The sequence below is a fragment of the Numida meleagris genome, chromosome 2 (assembly GCF_002078875.1).
Source record: "Numida meleagris isolate 19003 breed g44 Domestic line chromosome 2, NumMel1.0, whole genome shotgun sequence".
In the NCBI taxonomy this organism is placed as follows: Eukaryota; Metazoa; Chordata; class Aves; order Galliformes; family Numididae; genus Numida; species Numida meleagris.
This window is the reverse complement of record NC_034410.1, coordinates 13,827,435-13,850,498: the sequence shown is the minus strand read 5'-3', so window position 1 is coordinate 13,850,498 and position 23,064 is coordinate 13,827,435. Positions and strand designations below refer to the sequence as shown.

The following is a 23,064-nucleotide window of genomic DNA, read 5'->3' as shown; positions in this document are numbered from 1 at the left end:
TTCCCTGCTTAAATGCATTTTTAAATGACTAGAGTATCTATTTAAAAAAAAAAAAAAGAAGAAGAAGAACTAACTTCAGAAGAGCTGGAGTCTCCTATTTAGCAGTGTTCACATGAAAGAATCAGTCTGTCTTGTGTTGTGCTGACAGTGCCCGTAGGCAGGGGTTGCAGAGTCCTGTGGCTGTGTGCATCTCGGCTGTGGTTCTGTAACCACCGAAGGGCTCCTGCTGCCAGGGAACTCTTTTGGTTTGGTCACTGATAACTGTACTCTCTTTATTAAACTGTATTTTGAAGCATTTCAGTAAGAGGCTCAAACTTGACAGTAGAGAAGTAATACCTACATAGAGATTCCATAAATGTTTAATAGTTTTTAAACTTTCAACACATTTCGACAGATAGTGAAAATGCATTTTTTCTTAATACATAATCTTTGCAGTTCAAGTGGAAATTGTCATAGCTGATCTTTTGTGCTCATAAATTAAGGCTATTTTAATAATAATCTGCTCCTGTACATCAGGAATGTATGTATCATTGTGTCATCCTGCGTCCGCAAGACTCTTCATGTATGGTCTCGATGATGACAAAGAATAGCTATTACCTTTTTATGGTAGAGAGGTAAAAACGTTTCCTAAGTCACCTCTGAGATTTTTGCGTTCACATCTGTACTGCTGAGCCTCCAGTGTGCTCTGGGTGTATCTGCAAGAGCACTTTAGCCTGGAGCAGGAGCACTTTAGCACTTCTGAGTGCAGTCTCCTTGTTGTTCCCATTTAATGTTCCTATCAAGTATTTCATGGAGTGGACTGTAATGTTCTTAAAGGAAACGTATAGCGCTTCCATCATCCAAATCGAAGTCACCTTGCGCAGCCTCACGCTGTGCCACAGGTGGAGCAGTCTCCTGGTTCCAGGCCATGGCAGCAGCCCAGCAGCCTGCAGGTGCCTTCTCCTGTGCCACCATTATGTCCGGGTTGCTCTCAAGCTGCTGCTGTCCACATAGGGAAAGAAGAATTAATGATGTGACTCCATAGAAATGCCTCAGATATAGCATCTGGCCACAGTACTGAAAGCTTTGGAGTTTTGTGCAGTAAATTGAGAGCATACTGATTGGTATTTTCCTTTTTTTTTTTTCCATAGTCACCAATTACAATAACGTGGTAGAAGCAAACTCAGATTCGGATGATGAAGATAAATTGCATATAGTGGAAGAAGAAAGTATAACTGATGCAGCAGACTGTGATGCAAGTGTGCCAGAAGATGACTTGCCAACAGACCATGCAGTGTTACCCGAAAACAGTGAAAGGGAAGGGAGCACAAATAGCTGCTGGGAAGATGAAGGTACGTTTGTTTGCACTGATGATGCTCTGTAGAGTAATGTTTCTAAGAAGACTGGATAGAATTTTTTGGTCACTTTGTTACTGAAGTGATTAGAAGTGTTAGACATGAAATATTCACAATCAAAAAAGAATCAGATTTTCTAACATTTATTGTTCTACTTTATTTTCATTTCTCAGTATTTGAGATATAGCCCTGTGTGTGCCTCAATTCTAGCCACAATTGTTTAGCATCTACTTTGCTAAACCTTGTGACTTAAGAATAATTGTGTGACCTCACATCTAAATGAACTGAAAGTACTCAAATGGCCACTAAATGTGGTCCAGCTTTTATGTAGCTGCTCTTGCCAAGTTGTGCTGTGCAGTGAAATGAGGAATTTGGAGCTAAATTATTAGGTAGATAATTTACTTAGTTCTGCAAAATCTTTTTTCTCCTGCAGTTTTATATATATAGTGAACTGAAGTTACATAAAAATGGGCTGCATGGAGACTATTTCTTGACCCACTCAAAGATGGATGTAGGAAGCCTGGGGTATGGACTGAGTCTGGGCTCAGATGTGGAGCAAAAGTTTTTTGGGGCTACATCTGCAGGTAGTTACACCCAGTATCTTACCTCAGGCCACCTCTGGAGAGTCTCAGAGCTCTAGATATGTAATGATATATTTTTTGACTTCCTATTTCACATGTGTTGTTTTAATTAATATTTGTTGAGTAAAATGAAGCATTTGAACCAAACTCTATGGTAATTGTGTTGTGAGAATCAGGTGGTGTTCTCTGTGCCTTGGTCATCGGTTACTCAGCCAGCCTTCCATCACACAGACAATTGTCATACAGACTCACTAAAATTACTGTAAATTAGTAGCAGCCAGGAGGAATTTTTATCTGATAGTATGGTTTTTTAAAATGGATTGTTTGAACTTTTGGCAAAGGCTACGTGAGAAAAATGAAGGCTAAATTATGTTTCATGGAGCTTTGATTTTCTATGGTAAAACTCTATTTACTTTTTTATGGCTTTCATAGAAAGAAAGGTGCAAGCTGAAAATCACATCATCAGTCTTGGTTGTACATTAGAAATCCTAAGAAGAGGGTATTGAGTACGTGATCTTCATCTCAAAGGGAACAGCACTGGCGTAGTGTCTGTGCGATGTTGACACCATCACTGAGAGTGGTGATTGTTTTTAGAAAACATACACTATGCCAGTTTTAGTAAGTTGTGTTTCATCGCTGAATTAGTACTGAAAGTTTCTAGTTTTAGTTGGACTTGACAGAATGGGTTGTTTACACATTTATTCTGTTCACAAATGCACGAGAATAGAAACAACACACGTAACACTTCTTTATCAGATTAGTTTCCTTCCGTTTCCAGTCATTCTAACTGAACTTCTACGAGACCTTCAGAACAGGTGGTTTAAATATAAGGTGTGTATCTCCAGAGGTTTAACTGAAACAGTCACACCAGTTTGAAGAAGAGAACCACTTGTATCCGGCACCATTTGCTGGCAGGGTGCCAGCATTCATGTGTGCTCCTATAATGTGAGCTCCTTTTGCTTTACGTTAAACTAAGCCTTGTGCTACAGTTAAGAAAGGGCATGTCAAACCCTGACTTATTATATTAATAAACTTGAAAAAATATTAGTTATGTATTTGAGTATTTAGGAAATCTAGAGATGTCGTCCTGGAACTAAGGTAGATTTGAAAAATTTAACATTTAAAAAACTTGTCCCAGCAGTGAAGTAAACTTTCAAAATGAATGAAATTGTGTTTTAGGTGTAAGGTCCTTCTGGAATTCAAAAATACCTTTAACACATAACATGTTAGGTTCAGCTTATATACTGTAAGATGGATTGTATTCTCTCAGTGTGATGGATTGCTGGTGAAGGCTGCTGCACTATTTGGTATTAATTACATTTGAGGGGAATTTAAATGTTCATGGCATCATCTTGATCAAGTTTTCTGACTACAACCAAATTTTCCTTTTCTGTAGTGGGTTTATCTAATCCATCTCTGGATCTTTACAGTCAGCTTGTGACATTGTGGTATTGTCATGCATGGCGCCTGTGACCTGGAAATTAGCAGCATTTAGCTCTGGAAATCCCACGTATCTCTGAGCGACAGAGATCATGAGAAGTGGTCAGATGCCACGCAGAACAGAGCCGAGTAGTGCTGCCATGTAGACATGGCTGTGGCAACGCTCAGGGACCTTAAAGAAGCCGTTTTTCACCTGGTTCTGGTTCCTGAGGGACTGACTAGATCTAATTCGATGGCTCTACCAAGTGCTGTAGAAATGTGTAAGAGTGTGGCTGAATGTCCTTATTCCCACCTAGTACAAGGAGCTTGCTCAGCCCCTCCGCTGCTTGCCAGCAGTAGAATGGAACTTGCTAGAGACACTATAATTTAAGCTCCTATGGGTAATAACTTACAGATAGTAGCTCTCTTCCATATAGCCTATTTCATAATGGAGAAAAATCTCAAACCTTTTAGGAGGAAAAATTGTGTACTTGGTATCATAAATATTTTTAAGAAATGAAATTTTGGATTTGAATTTTCATTGTCTGCAGTCATCTGCCATATAAATTCTGAACAAAGCCTGTGGTATCAGGAGCCAAAAATACAATTACTTCCCAGTCAGATATTGACTAATATTTTATGTACTGTGGTGATTTTTTTTTTAAGATGCTAATTCAAATCAATGAAAGATTTATGTCTTACAGTTTCCTTTTTGCCTTTTTTTTATTTGTGACTATCTGTGGATAGAGCTTCCTCCCTTTTTAAGTCTGGTGGGTTTTGTCAAGGTAGACCAAATTAAGAGTCTTTTCCTTTGACGAAGCCATTTGTGTCTGGGAAATCAAACTTGACCTAGGATTTATCGTCTCACGCATAAAGGAGGAATTGGCTTTTCCTGTATTTAAGTTCAACATGTTCTGCAGTTGTGACTAGACATGCCAAAAAATTTTCCCTGCACTCAATTAGAGTGAAGTAATGTAAATAAAAATATAACAATTTCCATATTGGATCCTGCCAGTCATATATTCCAGCGTCTTAAATCACGTAAGAGTCTTTCTTTACACTATAGCTCTGAAGCATGTAGCATCTCCAAAATAAACCTATGACTATTGACTGCTATTGGCTGCTATGGCATTTACATACAGTAACATAGTATACTGATAAATAAAGGAGTGAAAAAAAGTTGTAGTTTTGCTACACACTTCAAAGCTATTCTGTGAAGAAAGAGAAAGCAGTGTGTAGCTTTGCAGACATGACCTGCAAATCATCAACTGTTTCCAAAAACTGCTAATTGAAAAAAAATGAAGTAAATGTAATATTTCTATGATTCTCTGTTTTCTGGAAATGATGTTCTAATGTATCAGTTAGCTGCACTTAAATAACTCATTCCGTATTTGCTGGAAAAACACCGTGTCCTTGTCTTTACCTGTCTTTACCTGTCTTCAAATAATGCCTTAATGGCTAGTGTGTAGTATGGCTTCCTTTGAAAATTTAATTTCTTTCACTGTAAAATATCTCTGTGGTTCAACCAATTATGCTGGAGTAATGTGGAATCCATATTTTTGAAAGTATATTGTCCTTTAATGTAATTAGAAAACTGGAAAAAAATGCTGAAGAAATAACTCCTCAAATATACTACATTGGTGTGTGTGTCTGGTTTTGTGGTTTTGTTGTGGTGGTGGTGGTGGTGGTGTTGTTTGGGGGTGTTGGTTTTGGGTTGGTTTTTTTTGAATATTCATTGTTATTTTTCTGAAATATAATATTTCAGCAGGAAAAGAAACAAAGGAAATCCTGGGGCCTGAAGCTCAGTCAGATGAAGTTGGATGTACAGGTATTTGTTTGTTTATCTGTGTCCATTATTCTTGTAGCTTGTCTGCCAGAGCTTCAGCAATGAGAACAAAAGACAGAATAACACTGGTCATATTGGTAGAATGCAACTACAGGCCAGTAGGTAGTGTTTTAAACTAATAAGGAATATACCAAAATAAGCTGGTACTTATCTCCTTTTTCATTCCTCTATTTGTACTGATTATACAGAACGCAAAATAAAATGAGGATCTTCAGTTTCAGAATCAAACCAGGACAGACTTTTTCAAACGTAGGAAGCAAGGTGTTAAGCTATCTTTCAAACTACAAGGCCTAAATCACGATACTTGTTGCATTTAAGTATTTTAGGGAAGTTGAGGGGAGATAAACATAGGGTGCAAAAATGCATTGAGTTAAAGAAGCAAACTGTGCTTTTAGTCATTTTTTTAATTGTCATTATGACACTGTTTCTCTGTGTTAAGACTTTGCATGTTCCTGTACCTTAAAAAGCTTGACCTATGCTAGTATTTGTAAGGAGCTATGAAATCCTTGGAGAGAGGTTGATTTGGAAATGTTATTGATCTCTTTTCCTTTTTCTTTTTTTAAGCTTTCATTTGATATCTTATGTTTCATTTTTTTGCTCTTAGTAAAAGAAGATGAATGTGATTCAGATGCAGAAAATGAACAGAACCATGACCCTAATGTTGAAGAATTCCTTCAACAAGAAGATACAGCTGTTATTTACCCTGAAGCACCTGAGGAGGACCAGAGACAAGGCACACCAGAAGCTAGTGGTCAGGATGAAAATGGTAAATATGCCACCAGTTCAGGTCGTACAAAATAAATTGTATTAAGCACTTGACCCCAAAGGTCTGTTGTGTTGTGAAAGACAACAACACATGCACATAAAATAAAATTAAACAAAAAACTTAGTTTATTATCGGTGGGGTGATGGGATTGTCATGCAAAAATCATTACTACTTGATTTTGTGAAGCAAGACATGCACTGGGAGTCAGTTGTGTGGGTACCTAAATGGTAGTTGGAAGTAAAATCAAGATCTCATAAATCCATTGGGATTATTTTCTGAAAAAAGACAGCAATAGAGAAAAAAAGAAGCATTACTTATACAAAAATATTCATATGCTTTTTAATGGAAGCCCATTAAGAAATACTGGCTTTCCAGCAGACTTTGAAAATATTGCTTTACATTGGAATAAAGAAATTTTTATTTTATTATGACTTGTCTTTGTTCTTAGTTAATTCTTTGTGAAACACTTAATTGAAGATAGCACCCTATCTAAATGGTTTGGAGATGTTCTGTTGCAGCTGCTTATTAAAAATATACATAGTTGAACAAGAGATGTCATTGTGGCTGTATTACCGTACTGGAGTCTTAAGGGAGAGCCATGAAAGGGGCGTTGCTGGCAAATTTGTCTTACTCTCTCAGAGTTCTTATGTTATTAGACATTTTAGCAAGAAAAAAAATACAAGAAAAAAAATTTTAAGAAATATAAACTGAGTACCTGCCTATATATTACATAAATAAGACATGAATTTCTAATATTTTGTGGTTTACTTTACATATTTTGGAAAATTCAATTAAAATATATATTCAACAGTAGCATTTTAAAATTTTAATTTAAAATTTTAATCCGTAGTTGCAGTGGCACAGCTTGTCAGGTTAGTTTTGCAGACTTGAATTGATTTCCATGTAATCATTAAAAATACACTTTTGCATTAATAATTGAAATTGCACCTAACTCAGTAGATTCAGAGGGAAGTGCTCTGAAAGTCATGGTGCTGAACAATGCTCAGTGTTTTAACAATTTGGGAGAGAAAATGCCAGAAATGTAGTGATATTTGGTAAAGATAGATTCCTCCCAAGCAGAGGAGTGGACAAGTGAGGTGAGAGAGAATCAGAGTATTTAGTACTGGGGTTTGTGAAACCTCTGCCATTTTGGCATTTACTCCAGTGGAAACAGAATTTAAGTCATGCTTTTGACATTTCCAGTGACTTGTATTTGTGCTGAAATGTGGTATTCCTTATGTCATGTGAATTGAATTGTAGATGTAAAAAATGAATGGAAGGGAAGCATGCTGTATCCACACATGGGGCTGTGTTCTTTTTACTTAGTTTGGGAGAAACAGAAACTTAATTGGGTAGAGCAGCACACAAAAAAACAGTGAAATATGACTGTCACCAGCTTGCTCCCATCAGGAGGGAAAAAGATCCTGTATGACAGGAAAGTTGTTATCTTTACGTAATAATAAAAACTGGTCTGACTCTTCACTGTTGCAAAAGCAATGGCACATTCAGTGAAAATGTGGAAATTCCACAGAAATAGGGATTGCTACTGTATAGAGCACGTATTCAATCTATGGCAGTAACTGCTGAAAGGTGCCATGAAGATAGATCATTCAGAAGTACTTCAGAAACTGCCGGTTAATTTTATAAGTATTAATAATTGCTTATAGTTCAGCAAGTTCAAATGACAATCTGTACCCCAGTTTGCACCTCATGATTCAGAATATAAAGTAATAATCTGTGCAGATGTTCCACTTTCTTCTGGTGGTGTCACTCAGCACAATGGATAGGTGTTTTGCCGCAAAATTTGCTTTCCATTTCCCTTGAAGTGTGGTCATTGGAGGTTACCAGACCTTGTAAACAGATAGTTTGATCCAATACAGCGAACCCTGTATTTCAGGAAGCACTTTTCCATTAATCTGTAAAGTAAGATGTTTTTTAAATCTCAAAAAAATATCTTTTCTAGCATAGAATAAGTTACTATATATGGGGGATAACTAAATGCTGATAAGAAGAAATGGAGTTAAAACTTCATAAATGATGACTCCTCAGAAATATTCTTGTCAAATTAATACTCAGCTTCAATCTAATTTCTCTTTTTGCTGGTACAGAAGTAAATTCATGAAAGCCAATAGGCTAAATCCCATAGGTTATATTAGAATTGTATTTATGGCATCACATCTGATATCTCTCCTTTCTGTCACTCATCTGCTTCCCCTGCAAAGAATATGTCCTACACTGCTGTGTATAACTATAAAGAATATCAACTGTGTTTCTGTTCTCCTTTCTCTTACAATTCTGCGTTAAGAGAAAAGAAAATTAATCTCTGCAGCCTAAAAATATTGCTAATTCCTTAGGATCTGGAAATAGGGTGGCCATTAAGTGTTTCAGTGCTAGACTAGACTTATTTTGTGAACGTGATTTCAGGGTTGCCAGTGGTAGGGCTAACCAGGCCTACCGAGATTGCTAGATCTTAAACCATGTTTTACAGTGGTCAGAGTACTTTCTCATCAGAGACACGTGCAGAGGCTGTGGTGCTGTGAGGGGACAGAGGTGTGGTTCTGGGGAACGTCACTGTGCTGACATCCTCCAGCACGCACTGGGACAGCTGCACCCTACCGCAGTCAGTAACATAATACCTAAAGGAAAAATACGAATGGTCGTTGTTCCTTTTCTAAACCAGACAGAGCTTTCCAGCAGCTGCACGTTGTCTTACAGTCATATATATGAATGTAAATTGTGTCTGTCGATGTTGGTTAAGTTCAGAGTTTACACCTTATTTAAATACGCTATCTTCTCTCTCCTGCGCAGGAACGCCTGATGCATTTTCCCAGCTGCTTACCTGCCCGTACTGTGATAGAGGGTACAAGCGTTTTACCTCTCTGAAGGAACACATTAAATACCGCCATGAAAAAAACGAGGATAACTTCAGTTGCTCCCTGTGCAGTTACACGTTCGCGTACAGAACACAGCTGGACCGCCACATGACGTCGCACAAGTCGGGACGAGATCAGGTCGGTAGCAGCTGGGTGGAGGCCCTGCTGTCCTCTGCAGCAGCACTTGGTGTGTGAACAGAGACATACAGAGCGTGCTGGATGTTCGTCTCAGAGTCCTGCGGGCTGAGTCCAGCTGATCCTGGAGCACTTAAGCCTGCTGTTGAAGTCAGAGTTCTTCTGTAGCTAGCAAAGGGTGTGATCTGAGTTGCTGTACTTGCATTCATCTAGGCAGTATGGTTGGGTCTGAATTTTAGTTTTCAGAAGTGCTAAAGATATTCTGAGCTTGTTTTGTGTGGTTCATTTGTTGCCCTGAGGGAATGGTTCCTTGAAATCCCCATGGTGAGTTAGCCACGCCATTGTTGCTGAGGAGCCTGAAGTTCCCCTCTCCCTGCTTCTCTGTTTTTCTTTTATCCCTAGAATTTCCCATCGCTCAACCCCAATTACATGTTTCCGTAGTTTACCAGAGGCGCTCAAGCTCAGTAAGCTCACTGAAACAGTCAGGAATTAGCCAAGAAAACAGATACAGATTTTCTACCGCCAGGTTAGAGAGAGACTTGGAAACTCTCCTTTCTGAGGCCAGACTACAAAGACGGATGCTCCTTGGAGCCGAAAGAGGAGGGAAATGTTGCAGAAAAACACAAAACCATGAATAGTGAAGAGAACATATTTCTTGCAGCTCCAAAACAACAGTATTTTCATTAAACTGAAAAGCTCTGACATAAAATTAACAGAAAAAGGAGATGATCTTTTATACATTGCATGTTAATTATTGTTCTGCAAACTATCACTAATTCAAAGAATTTATCAGGGTTAAAAGTGCATTGTCCTTCATCCCTGAGTGAATACTTTCAGGAACCGTTGTTACAAGAAGTATGGGCAATCCTGCCCAATGGTTTTGCTGTTCTGCAGGGCTTGGAATAACCTCGCCAGCGTGTCCTAGCAGAGCAGTTCTGATTTATTCAGAAGTATTTCCCATGAACAATTCATTTCTGCCTTGCTCTCTTACTGCCTTGGCTTCCACCTTAAAGGTACTATCATCTTGTATACAACTGATGTCTATGACTATAAAATCTATGAATGCTTTTTGTAAAATCTAGTTGCTGTGAGCTGTCACATTTATTTCCGGTTTTTCCAACTAGAAATCTGAAAGCAGAAGAAAAGAGTAGTCAGGAGGACTTCCTATTTTTGTACTTAGTTGCAATTAAAAGAAAAAAAATTATCAGGCAAAAAACAGCTGTAGAAGAATGGTTAAAAAGGGAAACCTAGATTGTATCGCTGAAGGAAAAGTTTCAGATATATTTTAAAAGGCTTATACTTTTGGAGGCACATGGCTGCATGTGCTAAGCAGGAACGTTGTTTCTATGAAGTATCTGGAACTCGGTATTACACCAGCTTATGTGGAATTTTCTCTAGAGCCATACCCAGAGTCAAAACAGTAACAGTTCAGATGCTTGGTAAAGTTGAAATGCTGGTTTGTTTATGTTATTATCACAAAGCTGTCATGTCTTCAGATTGCCTACCTTTTGATATACATGATTACATCATTTCTGCAATGGAAAATTGAACTTTATCTATAGTATAGATCTCCTGGCTGTGGGTCTTAAACGGCAGCATCTTCAAAACTGTTTACTGTTTTTTCCTTGTTCATAAAGGACTTAACCTGAAAGTAGATGATTTGGATAACTTTGAGTTGGCTGATCAGTGGGCAGCGTGTGACAGTTCTGTGTTTGTTCTGTAAAAGGAAGCAGCGAACAAAGATAATTTGCAGTGTAGCAGAGGCCATGTGAGAGGTACGCACAGGCTGTGCCTTCCACGGAGAAGGGGCCAACCTGCTCTGCTCCAGCAGCACCGCTCCTGCACTTCCCCTTCATCCTGCCTCCTCCCCACCCCCTGCTCTCCCTGTGCTGCTCCTTTGCCTGCTCTGGCTCCGGCTTATTTTGTTTTTCTGCTCAACAACCTACACAGTGCTGTGGACATGGATGAGAAATGACCATTCTATAAGACCATGACCAAACTGGCCATGAAAGAACACTGATGCAGAATCATAGAATATTCTGAATTGGGAGGGATGCACAGGGATCATCGAGTCCAACTCCTGGCTCCACTCAGAACCACCCAAAATTCAAACCTTTTGTGTGAGAGCAGTAAAAAAAGAAAGAAGAGGGTAATTTTGATAGACTCACTAGGGATTATGCAAGCAAAATATATCCCACACTGATAAAGACCAAATATTCCATCCTGAGACAGTTATCTTCTAATACGTAATCCTTCAAATAATGTTATGCATGCAGAATTCCCCAATCATTTTTAATGACCAAGTAATTGTATCTTCCAGTATATAGCATTTCCTAACTGAAAAATTAACTTCCTACAGACAGTATGATTAATTAGTTAAAGCAGGCAAAGGGGGAGTAAAATAAGGAGTTCAGCAGAACTTGTGAAGAAAGTCAGATGCATCCTGCTCAACTCCTTTATGCAAAAACAAGGAGGTTTTATGAAAATACTCCACCTACCTGTGATTCCTATTTTCTATACCAGTTCTCTGGTATGAAAAGAGTGGACTTCTGTCCAGAATGTAGTAAATATTTGACGCAGAACCATGTTAGTGGCTACTTAATGCTGATGTTTCTTCTTTCAGTACTGAAAGGAATGCAGAGGATTATTCTCTGAATGCAGAGGTTCATTCTGTAATGAACAGAAGACAGTTATGTGCAGTGCATTAAACAATATATCACACATCAGAGGCACAACAGTGTAGATTTAACAGTACCAAAGTGGGATGAAACATTTGGATCTGAGAAGATGAAGGTGAAAGTATCAGAGATGGTAATCTAGAGAGGAGTCGTGGTTTCTCAGTTCTAGAGGAGATTCTGGAGAGTAACTCTTGAGGATGTTCCAGATTTACAAAAAAAAAAAGGTGTAGGTGTAAGAGCAATAAATAAGAGAAAACTGTATTGCAATATAAGAAGGGTGGAGATGCTACCCTAACCAAAAGCTCAAAGCAGCTTACAGTTATAAGCAGGAAAACAGAAAAACTCATTAAAAATTTGGTAAGAGAAATGTGAGCTTCCGTGACACGGAAGTAGAACATTGAATTTTAAAGACTGGAGCAGCAACATTTTTTGACGGATGGTATCCATGCCGTAACGTGAAGCATTAGGATGCAGTCCGGCATCCGCAGTAGCTGTTTGTGTGCTGAGATCTTTAACTTGTCGAATCCTGAGTCAAACACCGGTAACTGATTCTCTAGAGCCTTAAGTAAATCCTGACACAGTTGTGTGTACTCAGTGGAGTTGGATCACTGAAGTGCAGCAGAAAGCTGCAGTTTCCCGGAGTATCTCCTTCCGGGTGCATAAACAGAGCCCCAAAGATGCGTGGACGCCAGCGGCTCTGGGCGCAGGCATGGTGCTGCTGGGCAGCTCCTGGGCATCCTCCTAACCCACAGCTCACCCAGATGGCCGAGTGCAGCTCTGCTGCTTTTTAAATAAGCAGATGCTTTCAACAGATAAAAACTCCAATTCCTCTATTTCGTGTCAATAATCAGGTAGCTCCAAGTTTTAACGCACGTGCTATTTTTGTTGCAAAAAGTGCACATTAATAGCTTTATGCATACACATATGTAGCATATACTGTACACATTTACACATCTTTCTTCACTTTTGCTTCTTTGAAGCTAGTATGGGGATAAGGTTAAGTTATAACTTTAAGTTAAGGTGATTAAGTTAAATGTCATTGGATTAAAAGTTTAAAGCACTTGATTATAAATGCTCTCAAAAGGTGAAATATAACAAAAATAATTACAGAGCTTCAGTGCGAACAGTGAAGAACTGTGATGTTGCATACTGAGGAACTCCCTCCGTACTGTTATTTATTTGAATTTTGCTTTTTTTTTGCATTTATTTTGAGAATTAATTATGACTGAGTGCCTTTGCTGTCACTGAGCCATCTTCTCTTGAGCAATCCTGTGGCACCATTACGTAAAGGAATCCCAGGCCAACTGGAAGTACTTCCAGTACGTAAATGGAAAAATCAAGTCAACTGATTAAACTTTAAACAGACTCTTATATGCTTTAATGTTTCTCTGTTGTTTGTGACATAAGCTGTGGATGGTGGGCTTGGGCTTTTGTTGGGTTTTTGCTTTCACACATTGAATCTGTGTATATGTTGGAACTTCTTACTCACATAACAGGTCAGTGCGAGATTCACCTGAAGTTCAGAGAAGGAGCAAATACTTTTTATTCCCTTTTACTGTACCAGATTTATTCAGAAGATGCACGTGGTTCGGTTTTAGCCTGACTTCTAATTTGTTTCTTTTTCATGCATATCGCATGCCAATTTCAATCTCTTAAAATTGTGATTATTTTCAGTTTTGTATCACATTTTCTCTGTTACGATGTGAAAATACAGGCTTTTTTTCCAGTATGCTGTTCTTTGCAATAATTGCAAATTCTTTCTTGCAGAGACATGTGACGCAGTCCAGCGGTAATCGAAAATTCAAGTGCACTGAATGTGGAAAAGCTTTTAAATATAAACATCATCTAAAGGAGCACCTACGAATCCACAGTGGTAAATAAAACAAGCACTGAATTATGTACTAATGCTACCATTCCTACTCTGTATAACTTTGATGCAATATCAGTCTTGTAAGTTTAAGTTTAAAATGCTGGGGCTTTCCTTTTTCTTTCTCTAAGACTCTCTACCTACTGACTGCAGCATTCAACTGTATGCAGAAAATATGTAGGATAACTCAAGAGGATTTACATTTGCAACTTGAGCTCTGATATTTAAGGAAGTTTCACATGTGGCAGAAGAAATGGGGCATCCTTCCAGTCCTTTTCGCTTGCCTGTTTTTTTCTCAGTGTTTGTAGACAACTTAGCTAGTTGTGAGCCTTGCTAGAAAACTTTAATTGATAGCAATCAGGATATAGCAACTATACTTCCTACTGTGGCTGCTATTTTCCCCATTCCAGATGTTTAAAATGGCCTCAGGGCACAAATGTGAGATTGTCATACCCTGTCACAATGACTTCAATTTATAAATAATTAACTTATGATGTTATATATTTATATATATTATATAATAATAAGTATACCTCAAATTTCTCTATTTGACCCAAATTTACTCACTAGCAGTTAGTCGGAAAACATGGCATTAGGCCATCTTTTCCTTTCTTATTGTTTGCTCAGCCATGATAATAGCAATTAAGTGCACTTAGAAGCCCTTCCTCAGCAAACTTCATCTGCATTTCATTTCCACAGAGCAGTGGCATCTGCTCCTGTGCATGGGAAAGCTTCTGCAAGTACCACGTAGACTAATTTATGTGATATGTAGCCAGTTACTGGCAGTGTACTGGAATGTGTCATGATCACATGGGTGCCATTCTGTATCTACTGTTGGCTCACAGTGAAACTTAGCACAGGACCCTGGGATCAGAGCTACAGGTGATATAATTGCTCTTGGTGTTCAATTCACTGTAAAGGGTTTTTTTTCTCTAGGACTCTGAGAGTAATTTTAATGTATTATTTTCTAGTTACTATTGTTTGGTGAAGTTACATTATAACCTAACAAACTATTGCATATGCTTTTTTTCTTTCTTTCCCTCTTTCTTTCTTTCTTTTTTTTTTTTTTTTTTTTTTTTTTTTTCCCTCTTTCTTTCTTTCTTTTTTTTTTTTTTTTTTTTTTATCTTTAGGAGAGAAGCCATATGAGTGCCCAAACTGCAAGAAACGTTTTTCCCATTCTGGTTCATACAGTTCACACATAAGCAGTAAGAAGTGTATTGGTTTGATGCCCGTGAATGGTCGAGCTCGGTCAGGGCTCAAGACATCTCAGTGCTCCTCCCCTTCCCTTTCTGCATCACCCGGTAGCCCAGCAAGACCACAGATACGACAAAAGATAGAAAATAAACCCTTGCAAGAGCAACTTCCTGTTAACCAAATTAAAACTGAACCTGTGGATTATGAATTCAAGCCCATAGTGGTTGCTTCAGGAATTAATTGTTCAACCCCTTTGCAGAATGGGGTTTTTAGTGGTGGTAGCCCATTGCAGGCAACCAGTTCTCCTCAGGGTGTGGTGCAAGCTGTTGTTCTGCCAACAGTGGGTCTGGTGTCTCCCATAAGCATCAACTTAAGTGACATTCAAAATGTACTTAAAGTGGCAGTGGATGGTAATGTAATAAGGCAAGTATTGGAAAACAATCACGCTAATCTTGCATCCAAAGAACAAGAAACAATCAGCAATGCATCTATACAACAAGCTGGCCATTCCCTCATTTCAGCTATCAGTCTTCCTTTGGTTGACCAGGATGGGACAACCAAAATTATCATCAACTACAGCTTGGAGCAGCCAAGTCAACTTCAGGTTGTTCCCCAAAATCTAAAAAAAGAACATTCTGTTCCTACAAACAGTTGCAAAAATGAAAAGTTACCAGAAGATCTTACGGTGAAGTCTGAGAAAGATAAAAACTTTGAAGGAGAGACCAATGATAGCACTTGTCTTCTTTGTGATGACTGTCCAGGAGATCTTAATGCACTTCAAGAATTAAAGCACTATGAAACAAAAAATCCTCCTCAGCTTCCTCAGTCCAGTGGAACAGAAGCTGAGAAGCCCAGCTCCCCTGCCCCATCAGAAACTGGGGAGAACAACTTATCTCCTGGTCAGCCACCTTTAAAGAACCTTTTATCGCTCCTAAAAGCATATTATGCATTAAATGCACAACCAAGCGCCGAAGAGCTTTCAAAAATAGCTGATTCCGTAAACCTACCACTGGATGTGGTAAAAAAGTGGTTTGAAAAAATGCAAGCTGGACAAATTTCTGTGCAGTCTTCTGGACCATCTTCTCCCGAACAAGTTAAATCAAGCAGTCCCACAGATAACGATGATCAGGCAGCAACTACAAATGAGAGTGAGTCCCAGAACAGCACAAGCAACTCACAAAATCCGGCCAATACAACTAAATCTCAGACTTCATCAGGGGGATCAGCTCAGAATGGTTCACGCAGTAGCACGCCATCCCCATCACCACTAAACCTTTCTTCATCAAGAAATTCACAGGGTTATACGTACACAGCAGAGGGTGTACAAGAAGAGCCACAAATTGAACCTCTTGACCTTTCGCTACCAAAGCAACATGGAGAACTGTTGGAAAGATCTACCATAACTAGTGTTTACCAGAACAGTGTTTATTCTGTCCAGGAAGAACCTTTGAACTTAACTTGTGCAAAAAAAGAACCACAAAAGGACAACAGTATTACAGACTCTGATCCTATTGTAAATGTAATCCCACCAAGTGCCAATCCCATAAATATTGCTATACCTACAGTCACTGCCCAGTTACCTACAATTGTTGCCATTGCTGACCAGAACAGTGTTCCATGCTTGAGAGCTCTTGCTGCCAATAAGCAAACCATCTTGATTCCCCAGGTGGCTTATACGTACTCTACTACAGTTAGTCCTGCAGTTCAGGAAACACCACCAAAACAGACCCAAGCCAATGGAAGTCAGGTACTGAAGTCTCCGTGTTCCTGTGTATTGTAGATGATGTGCTCATGGTGTATCCTTATTAAACTTACAGAAAATTGTCAAAATAAATTAAATAATATTTGGGGTGGTGAAGTGCTGGAACAGGCTGTCCAGAGAAGCTATGGATGCCCCATCTCTGGAGGTGTTTGAGGCCAGGTTGGGTGGAGACCTGGGCAGCCTGAGCTGGTGGGTGGGAACCCTGCCCATGGCAGGGGGGCTAGAACTGGGTAATCTTTAACATGCCTTCCAACCCAAGCCATTCTGTGATTCTATGACTCTGAAAATGTAAGCACAAACTATCTTGTTTATTATTCTTGATTGTTAAGGGGTAATAGATGTCACCATTAACACCTCTGCAAAGCCGGTCAGCTCAAACAGCGCAGGTCCACACTGACAGCAGCAATCTAGATCTGTGCATGGACAAGTTAGTTCTTCACTAAATTCTGCCGTTCAAAAGGGTTTTCTGGAACGTTAGCGCTCAATATTTTAAGGACAGCTTAGTTCTCTGGATGAAAATCCAAAGTCAAGTCATGGTGTTTATTTATCGGTGGCTCCTTATCTCCTCTTCCCTACATCCAGAAAATGAACTGTTTGTAAATTCTCGCTGCTTCTTCACTCTGCTTTGCTTTCTTAGCTTGCAGAGTAGCAGAATTTGTCCTACACCATAATGGCACTTTAAACAAAGTTCAGAAGTATTTTCAATTTAAACTAGGGTGGGTATTTATCTTCATCATACTCTGTTCCTGTACCCTGTTCTGTTCCTCCCTGAGTCCCTCCAGATGTGATCTAACCAGACTCAGTACTGCTGAGCAATACCTATGCATATGGGGAGGCAGGGACACAGCAGAACAGGAGTGGATCGCATAAAGGCTTAGCATTTCTAATTAAATCTTAAAAATTGGCTGTTCAGCATTTTATGCAGAACTCTGTATAGCCAGAAACTGAGGGACCTTGAAGATTTATGAGATTGCTTGTATGTTAAGGTTTATGAGACAGACAAAATTTCAGGTAGCTAATACATACATTTTATGTTCAAGCTTGATAATGTATGACAAAATTAATTTTTTCCGATACTGCTAATGTCAGTAGAAATTACTGTGCTACTTTGAAGTGAGCTTCAGCACTTAAAATGCTTTGAAATAGGCTACAGTTGCGATATATGGAAAAGTTTTTATCACTGAAATGTTTGAAATCCCCAAATTTTGGTTTAACTAGGGTTTTGGTAGATTTATGAGGAGGAGGGTGGTCAATTATGCAAATATGAACGATGAATAGCTGTTTGTGGTAACTTAGTCTAAAAAATCTTCCATAAGATTGTGAAGTAGCAAAATGTGGTTGACAAACATTCGTTCAGAAATGCATGTAGTCGCCTAATAGGCTCTTTTTAACTTCCTAACACTGGTTAAGATACTTTAGAGCTGTATAACCTTATTTTCCCTTCCTAACATTACACTTATTGTAAGGGTCTTAAAGCAGGATATGCCAATGTAGCTTAGCCCTGGCCAACAGTCAGATTTTTAGATGTGGTACTGAGGGACGTGGTTTAGTAGGGAAATATTGGTGGTAGGTGGATGGTAGGACTGGATAATCTTGGAGGTTTTCTCCAACCTTGATGATTCTGTGAATATGATTACAGTCGGTCCCACTGGGGATTGTGCATCTCCATGATGGCGAGGTCTGCAGAGCAGATAGGTGCAGTGAAAGAGTTTGTTGACTGTGTGAGTCTAAACAATTTTGTTTGTCCGTTGACTGAATGGAATGAAAATAACTGTGCAGCTTCAGATTATGTTTTATAAATTGTGTGCTGCATCAGTGCTTTTTTTTCTTGAACCCAACTTTTTTTGTGTTTTTTCTTAAGGACGAAAGGCAGGACACTAGCTCGGAAGGAGTATCGAATGTAGAAGATCAAAATGATTCTGATTCAACACCTCCAAAGAAAAAGATGAGAAAGACAGAAAATGGGATGTATGCATGTGATTTGTGTGACAAAATATTCCAGAAGAGCAGCTCATTATTGAGACATAAGTATGAACACACAGGTATGCACTAGGAAACGCAGTTTCGGATCTTTGTTTTGTTGATTCTGAGTAACTGATAAGCTCAACTGAAATTCAGTTCTCAGAAAGCATTGTAAGAACAGAGGAAAGTATAATAGTCCTTATTATCATCTGTGCCCAGCCTTGCTTAGATCCCATGTTTTATACAACTGCAATTCCGTGTTTAAATTCGTAAGATCTAAACCCTGAATAGAAATACGGGGATTTTCTTCCATCTGTCTCATGAACAGTCATCTGTGTACTACAATATGCAATCAAGGATTTATTATTTCTAATTTACCTTGCCTCGTTTTAATTAAGAAAAATTATAAAAAAGGTCCCTGTGTATGTATGATACTTTACATGAAAGCCAGTGTACATAGCATGAAGGGTTCTCCAGTTGAGCCAAATTTGTAGTTATCTGAACTTACTAGACGTTCACTGGACATGGAATCTAATCTCAAAGGAGTATGCTTTTGGCTTTGATTTTTATTTCTAATTTTTCATAATTGTTCCTTTTAGTTCCAGTTCTGGTATCTTTAGTCATTTTTTTGAGTGTTACCCTCTTATTCCTTCAGTGATCTCTTCAAAAATGTCTTTTCTTGTTGGTTAATTGCCTACATTATGTTTCTGCAAATTAATGTTTTTATTTCATTTTACTTAAATATAGAATAGAAAAGATAAAAGGCTTCCCTTTGTCTTTACCATTTGTTTAAACTTCTCGACTTGTGTTCGTTAAGAATATCTTCTATTTTCATACCTTCCTGCTCCGAGACTCTCTTATTCTCCTTTTCATAACACAGTTGTGCTTTCCATTCTGCTCTTAAATGAAGTGCAGTGTCCAGAAATGCTGCTTGTTTGACTTAGTGTGACGTGGAGCGCAACCAGCGAGCTGCTGTCTCATTGTCTGGGTCTTTTATGTCTGGGCGGAAGCCGTACAAGTTTGTTTTGCCTAACAGCTTTGAGTGTTGGAATCTAGATAACATAGCTGGGTCCATGCTATCTTTATAAGAGTCTCTAAACACAGCAGCGGGAAGGCAAGTAGTAAAGAGGCGAGTAGAAAGCTGGAAAAAAGAGCAGGAAGTGAAGTAGATGAAACAAAGCAGATTTTTCCAGTAGTCAGCAAGTTTGGTACATAAGACACTCACCTGTCCCAGGCAAGATTTTGGAATGATTTTCCTTTTACCTGTGACATGGTACAAGGACTTGTGCACGAAAGCTAACGTGAAAGCTCAGCTGATTTTAAATTTCCATCAGTATAGGAGAGCTAAAATGGTTTTGAGTATGAATAACTTTTACTGCAAGAAAAATGCCTCCTTTTCTAATCTATTTATATTCACACAATTTTGTGCTCTGAGTTGCATCTGAGAATCTGTTTATCTTTTTATGTTCATTTTTCCTAAGGTTACAAATTACCCTTGTAGTTTAACAATGTGCCGTTGTACCTGATATCCCTCTGCAAGAAACCCAGGCTGATAATGGTGGGATCAAACTGTCTGTTAAATATGATTACTCATTGTTGGTAATACATTCACCAACAGCATTTTATAATGAAAGCGGCAATGCAGATTTTTAAAATATTAAATTTAAAAAATCCTTTTTTTTTGTGCTTTGTTTTCTAGGTAAAAGACCTCATGAGTGCGGAATCTGTAAAAAAGCCTTCAAACACAAACACCATTTGATTGAACACATGCGACTGCATTCTGGGGAGAAACCCTACCAATGTGACAAATGTGGAAAGCGCTTTTCACACTCGGGGTCGTACTCTCAACACATGAATCATCGCTACTCCTATTGCAAAAGAGAGGCAGAGGAGCGTGACAGCACGGAGCAGGAGGAGGTGGGACAGGAGGTGCTCAGCAGCGAGCACGCTGGTGCCAGGGCATCACCATCGCAGATCGACTCCGATGAGAGAGAGAGTCTAACCAGGGAAGAAGAGGAAGACAGTGACAAAGAGGAAGAGGAGGAGGAAGAAAAGGAGATAGAAGGACTTCAGGAAGAAAAAGAATGTAGAAAACTACAAGACGTAGAGGAGGAAGAAGAAGTAGAAGAAGAAGAAGAAGAAGAGGAAGGGAAAACTGAAGGTAACAAGAACGATGACGTTGTAAATCAAGCAAGCGATGCAGAACCAGAAGTTATACAGAGCAATGGGCAGGTGTCAGAAGAAAAAACAAATAAAGCTTAAATGATAGTTTTTTCTATATGGAAAAAAAAATCGGTAATGAAGTTCGTTCTATATTATACATGCTTTTCATGGAAACACGGTAGCCTGCATACTGTGATTTCTGTTCACTACTGTGTAAAAAAATATATATATAAAAAAAGAAAAAAGAAAAAAAAAAAGAAATCCAGGTGTGCCTGAACCTCAAACTTAGTAATTTTTCACACAGTTTTCAAAGTTAGGAACAAGTTTGTAACATGAAGCAGATTAGAAAAATACAGTGACTCTGGAAGCAAAGGTTTAACAGGTTGTAGGAAACCTGATTTGTTAGACAAGCATCTGGCATTGTTTGTTTTATCAGTATTAATTTTCATTCTTACGTTGATTAATTTGTAAGCTGTACAATTGGGAGAGATTTATATGATTTTTTTTTTTAATGGCAAAACATTTCCTAAATCCGCTTAAGTATTTTATTATGTTTTTAAAATGTGAGAACTTCTGCACTACAGAATTCCCTTTTGCAGAAACCTATAACAGTGCTTGGCTACCTTTGTAAATTCGACCTGGAAGGTAGCGGTTATAACATTAGATGTTGTAGTAGAGCATATTATCATTTAAAGTGTATTGTTAGCCTTAAGAAAGCAGATGATAGAAGAACTGAAGTTTCTTACTCATGTGGTTAAAAATGTAGTTGAAAAGATTGTTGTTGAGTTCTGATTGCAGGGACTAACAGTGTTAATACCGGTAAGGACAGCAAAGTCGTCAAAATCAGTGTTTGTAATTGTGTTTTGAGTATGTAGTAACAATATGAAGGATATGATATGAAGCTTTGTATCTCCTTTGGCCTTATGCAAGACCTGTGTGCTGTAAGTGCCATTTATCAGTATTACAAAGGCTCTCACCAGCCTTTTTCCAATGCGTGGCCTACAATAACTAGCATTTGTTGATTTGTATCAAACTTCTAATCTAATCATGGGGGAAAAAACACTCAGCCATCAGAGAAGTAAGAACACTGGTATCTTTCATTATTTAATTATTTGGTGGTATTTTTGGTTAATACCTGACTTGCAGAATTTCTCTACGATAATTACAAGGGAAATTTTCTAATCTGCTTTATTGCTTTATTGGTTTACTTTAATTTCAGACACATACATGACATGTTATCTGGCTCATAAGTATTTTCAAATGTTAGTTATTATGGACCCCATTTATTAACAATGTTAGCTGATTTTTACCTATCAGTATTATTTTATTTCTTTTAGTTTATAGATCTGTGCAACATTTTGTACTGTATGTCTCCAAACCTGGCAGTATTAATACCCTTCTTACTGACATATGTACCTTTTTAGTTTTAGAAAACTTTTATATTTATGTGTCTTATTTTTATATTTCTTTATTTATTACACAGTGTAGTGTATAATACTGTAGTTTGTATTAATACAATAATATATTTTAGTATGAAAATTTGGAAAGTTGATAAGATTTAAAGTAGAGATGCAATCGGTTCTCTTGCATTGAGATTTGATTTAACAGTGTTATGTTAACATTTATACTTGCCTTGGACTGTAGAACAGATGAATTAAAATGGGAATGTATTAATTTTACAATTGCAATCAATTCATTTTACCTTTACCCAGTTTTTAATATAAAGCTCTTAAATTTTGAAATTCACTGTGTGACTAATAGCATGATGCTCTGCAGTTTCATTAAGAGATTAGCCTAACCATAAAACTCTCATTTCCTTAGTAAGCCAAATTAGAATAATCTTATAAACAGTGTTGGGAACAACGTTTAACATTTTTGTGCCAATTTGTTCCTGTATTCATGTATGTATGTTACAAATCTGAAACTTCATTTTTAAGTTCCTTGTTACATCATGGTCATTTTCTAGTTTTTTACCAGACTCCCCATCTCACAATAAAATGCGTCAACAAGTCTGACTTATGTCATTTTTCCAGTAATTTCACATGATTGTTTTAAGTTATCTCTCCCCATTACTGGGACACAGTCTGTTTCAGCATAGCTGCTCAGTTTCGGTTGTCTGTAAGGAGCGAAGGGAATGTTTGACCCTGTGCAGGGAAAGGGATTGCTGCATTACTTTGTCGATTCCTCAAATTCAGGGAGAACAAGCACGTTTTTGAAACAAGCCATGTGTTTCTGGGATTTTTTTCCTGCTTAATCTATATAATACACATCTTAATGCTCTATTTAAACAAGGCTGCTTTGGGCAACAAGGCTGGTGAAGGGCTTGGAGAATATGTCCTATGAGGAGCGACTAAAGGAACTGGGGCTGCTTAGTCTGGGGAAGAGGAGGATGAGGGGAGACCTCATTGCTCTCTTCAAATACCTGAAAGGTGATTGCAGTGGGAGCGGGGCTGGTCTCTTCTCACTGGTGACAGGTGACAGGA

General features: G+C 38.3%; 2 protein-coding genes across 3 annotated transcripts in view; both read left to right on the top strand.

The window, feature by feature from the left end:
• The window catches only part of LOC110393551 (sulfated surface glycoprotein 185-like), a 90,329-nt gene extending 89,080 nt beyond the window's left edge, over window positions 1-1,249 (top strand). Inside the window, exon 2 of the mRNA XM_021386490.1 lies at window positions 1,131-1,249. Within this exon, the coding sequence (XP_021242165.1) occupies window positions 1,131-1,154 (24 nt within the window). The 3' untranslated portion in view covers window positions 1,155-1,249. The remainder of the gene's footprint in view (window positions 1-1,130) is intronic.
• On the top strand, window positions 1,136-22,600 carry ZEB1 (zinc finger E-box binding homeobox 1). 2 transcript variants are annotated; one of them, XM_021386489.1, is made up of 8 exons: window positions 1,136-1,331; window positions 5,103-5,162; window positions 5,785-5,946; window positions 8,755-8,957; window positions 13,400-13,505; window positions 14,631-16,441; window positions 18,318-18,498; window positions 20,118-22,600. In XM_021386489.1, the coding sequence occupies exons 4-8, from the start codon at window positions 8,928-8,930 to the stop codon at window positions 20,678-20,680; spliced, it is 2,691 nt and encodes an 896-aa protein (XP_021242164.1). In that variant the 5' UTR covers window positions 1,136-1,331; window positions 5,103-5,162; window positions 5,785-5,946; window positions 8,755-8,927; the 3' UTR covers window positions 20,681-22,600. The 2 variants fall into 2 exon arrangements, with proteins under 2 accessions (XP_021242164.1, XP_021242163.1); XM_021386488.1 differs by having other exon boundaries at window positions 5,100-5,162.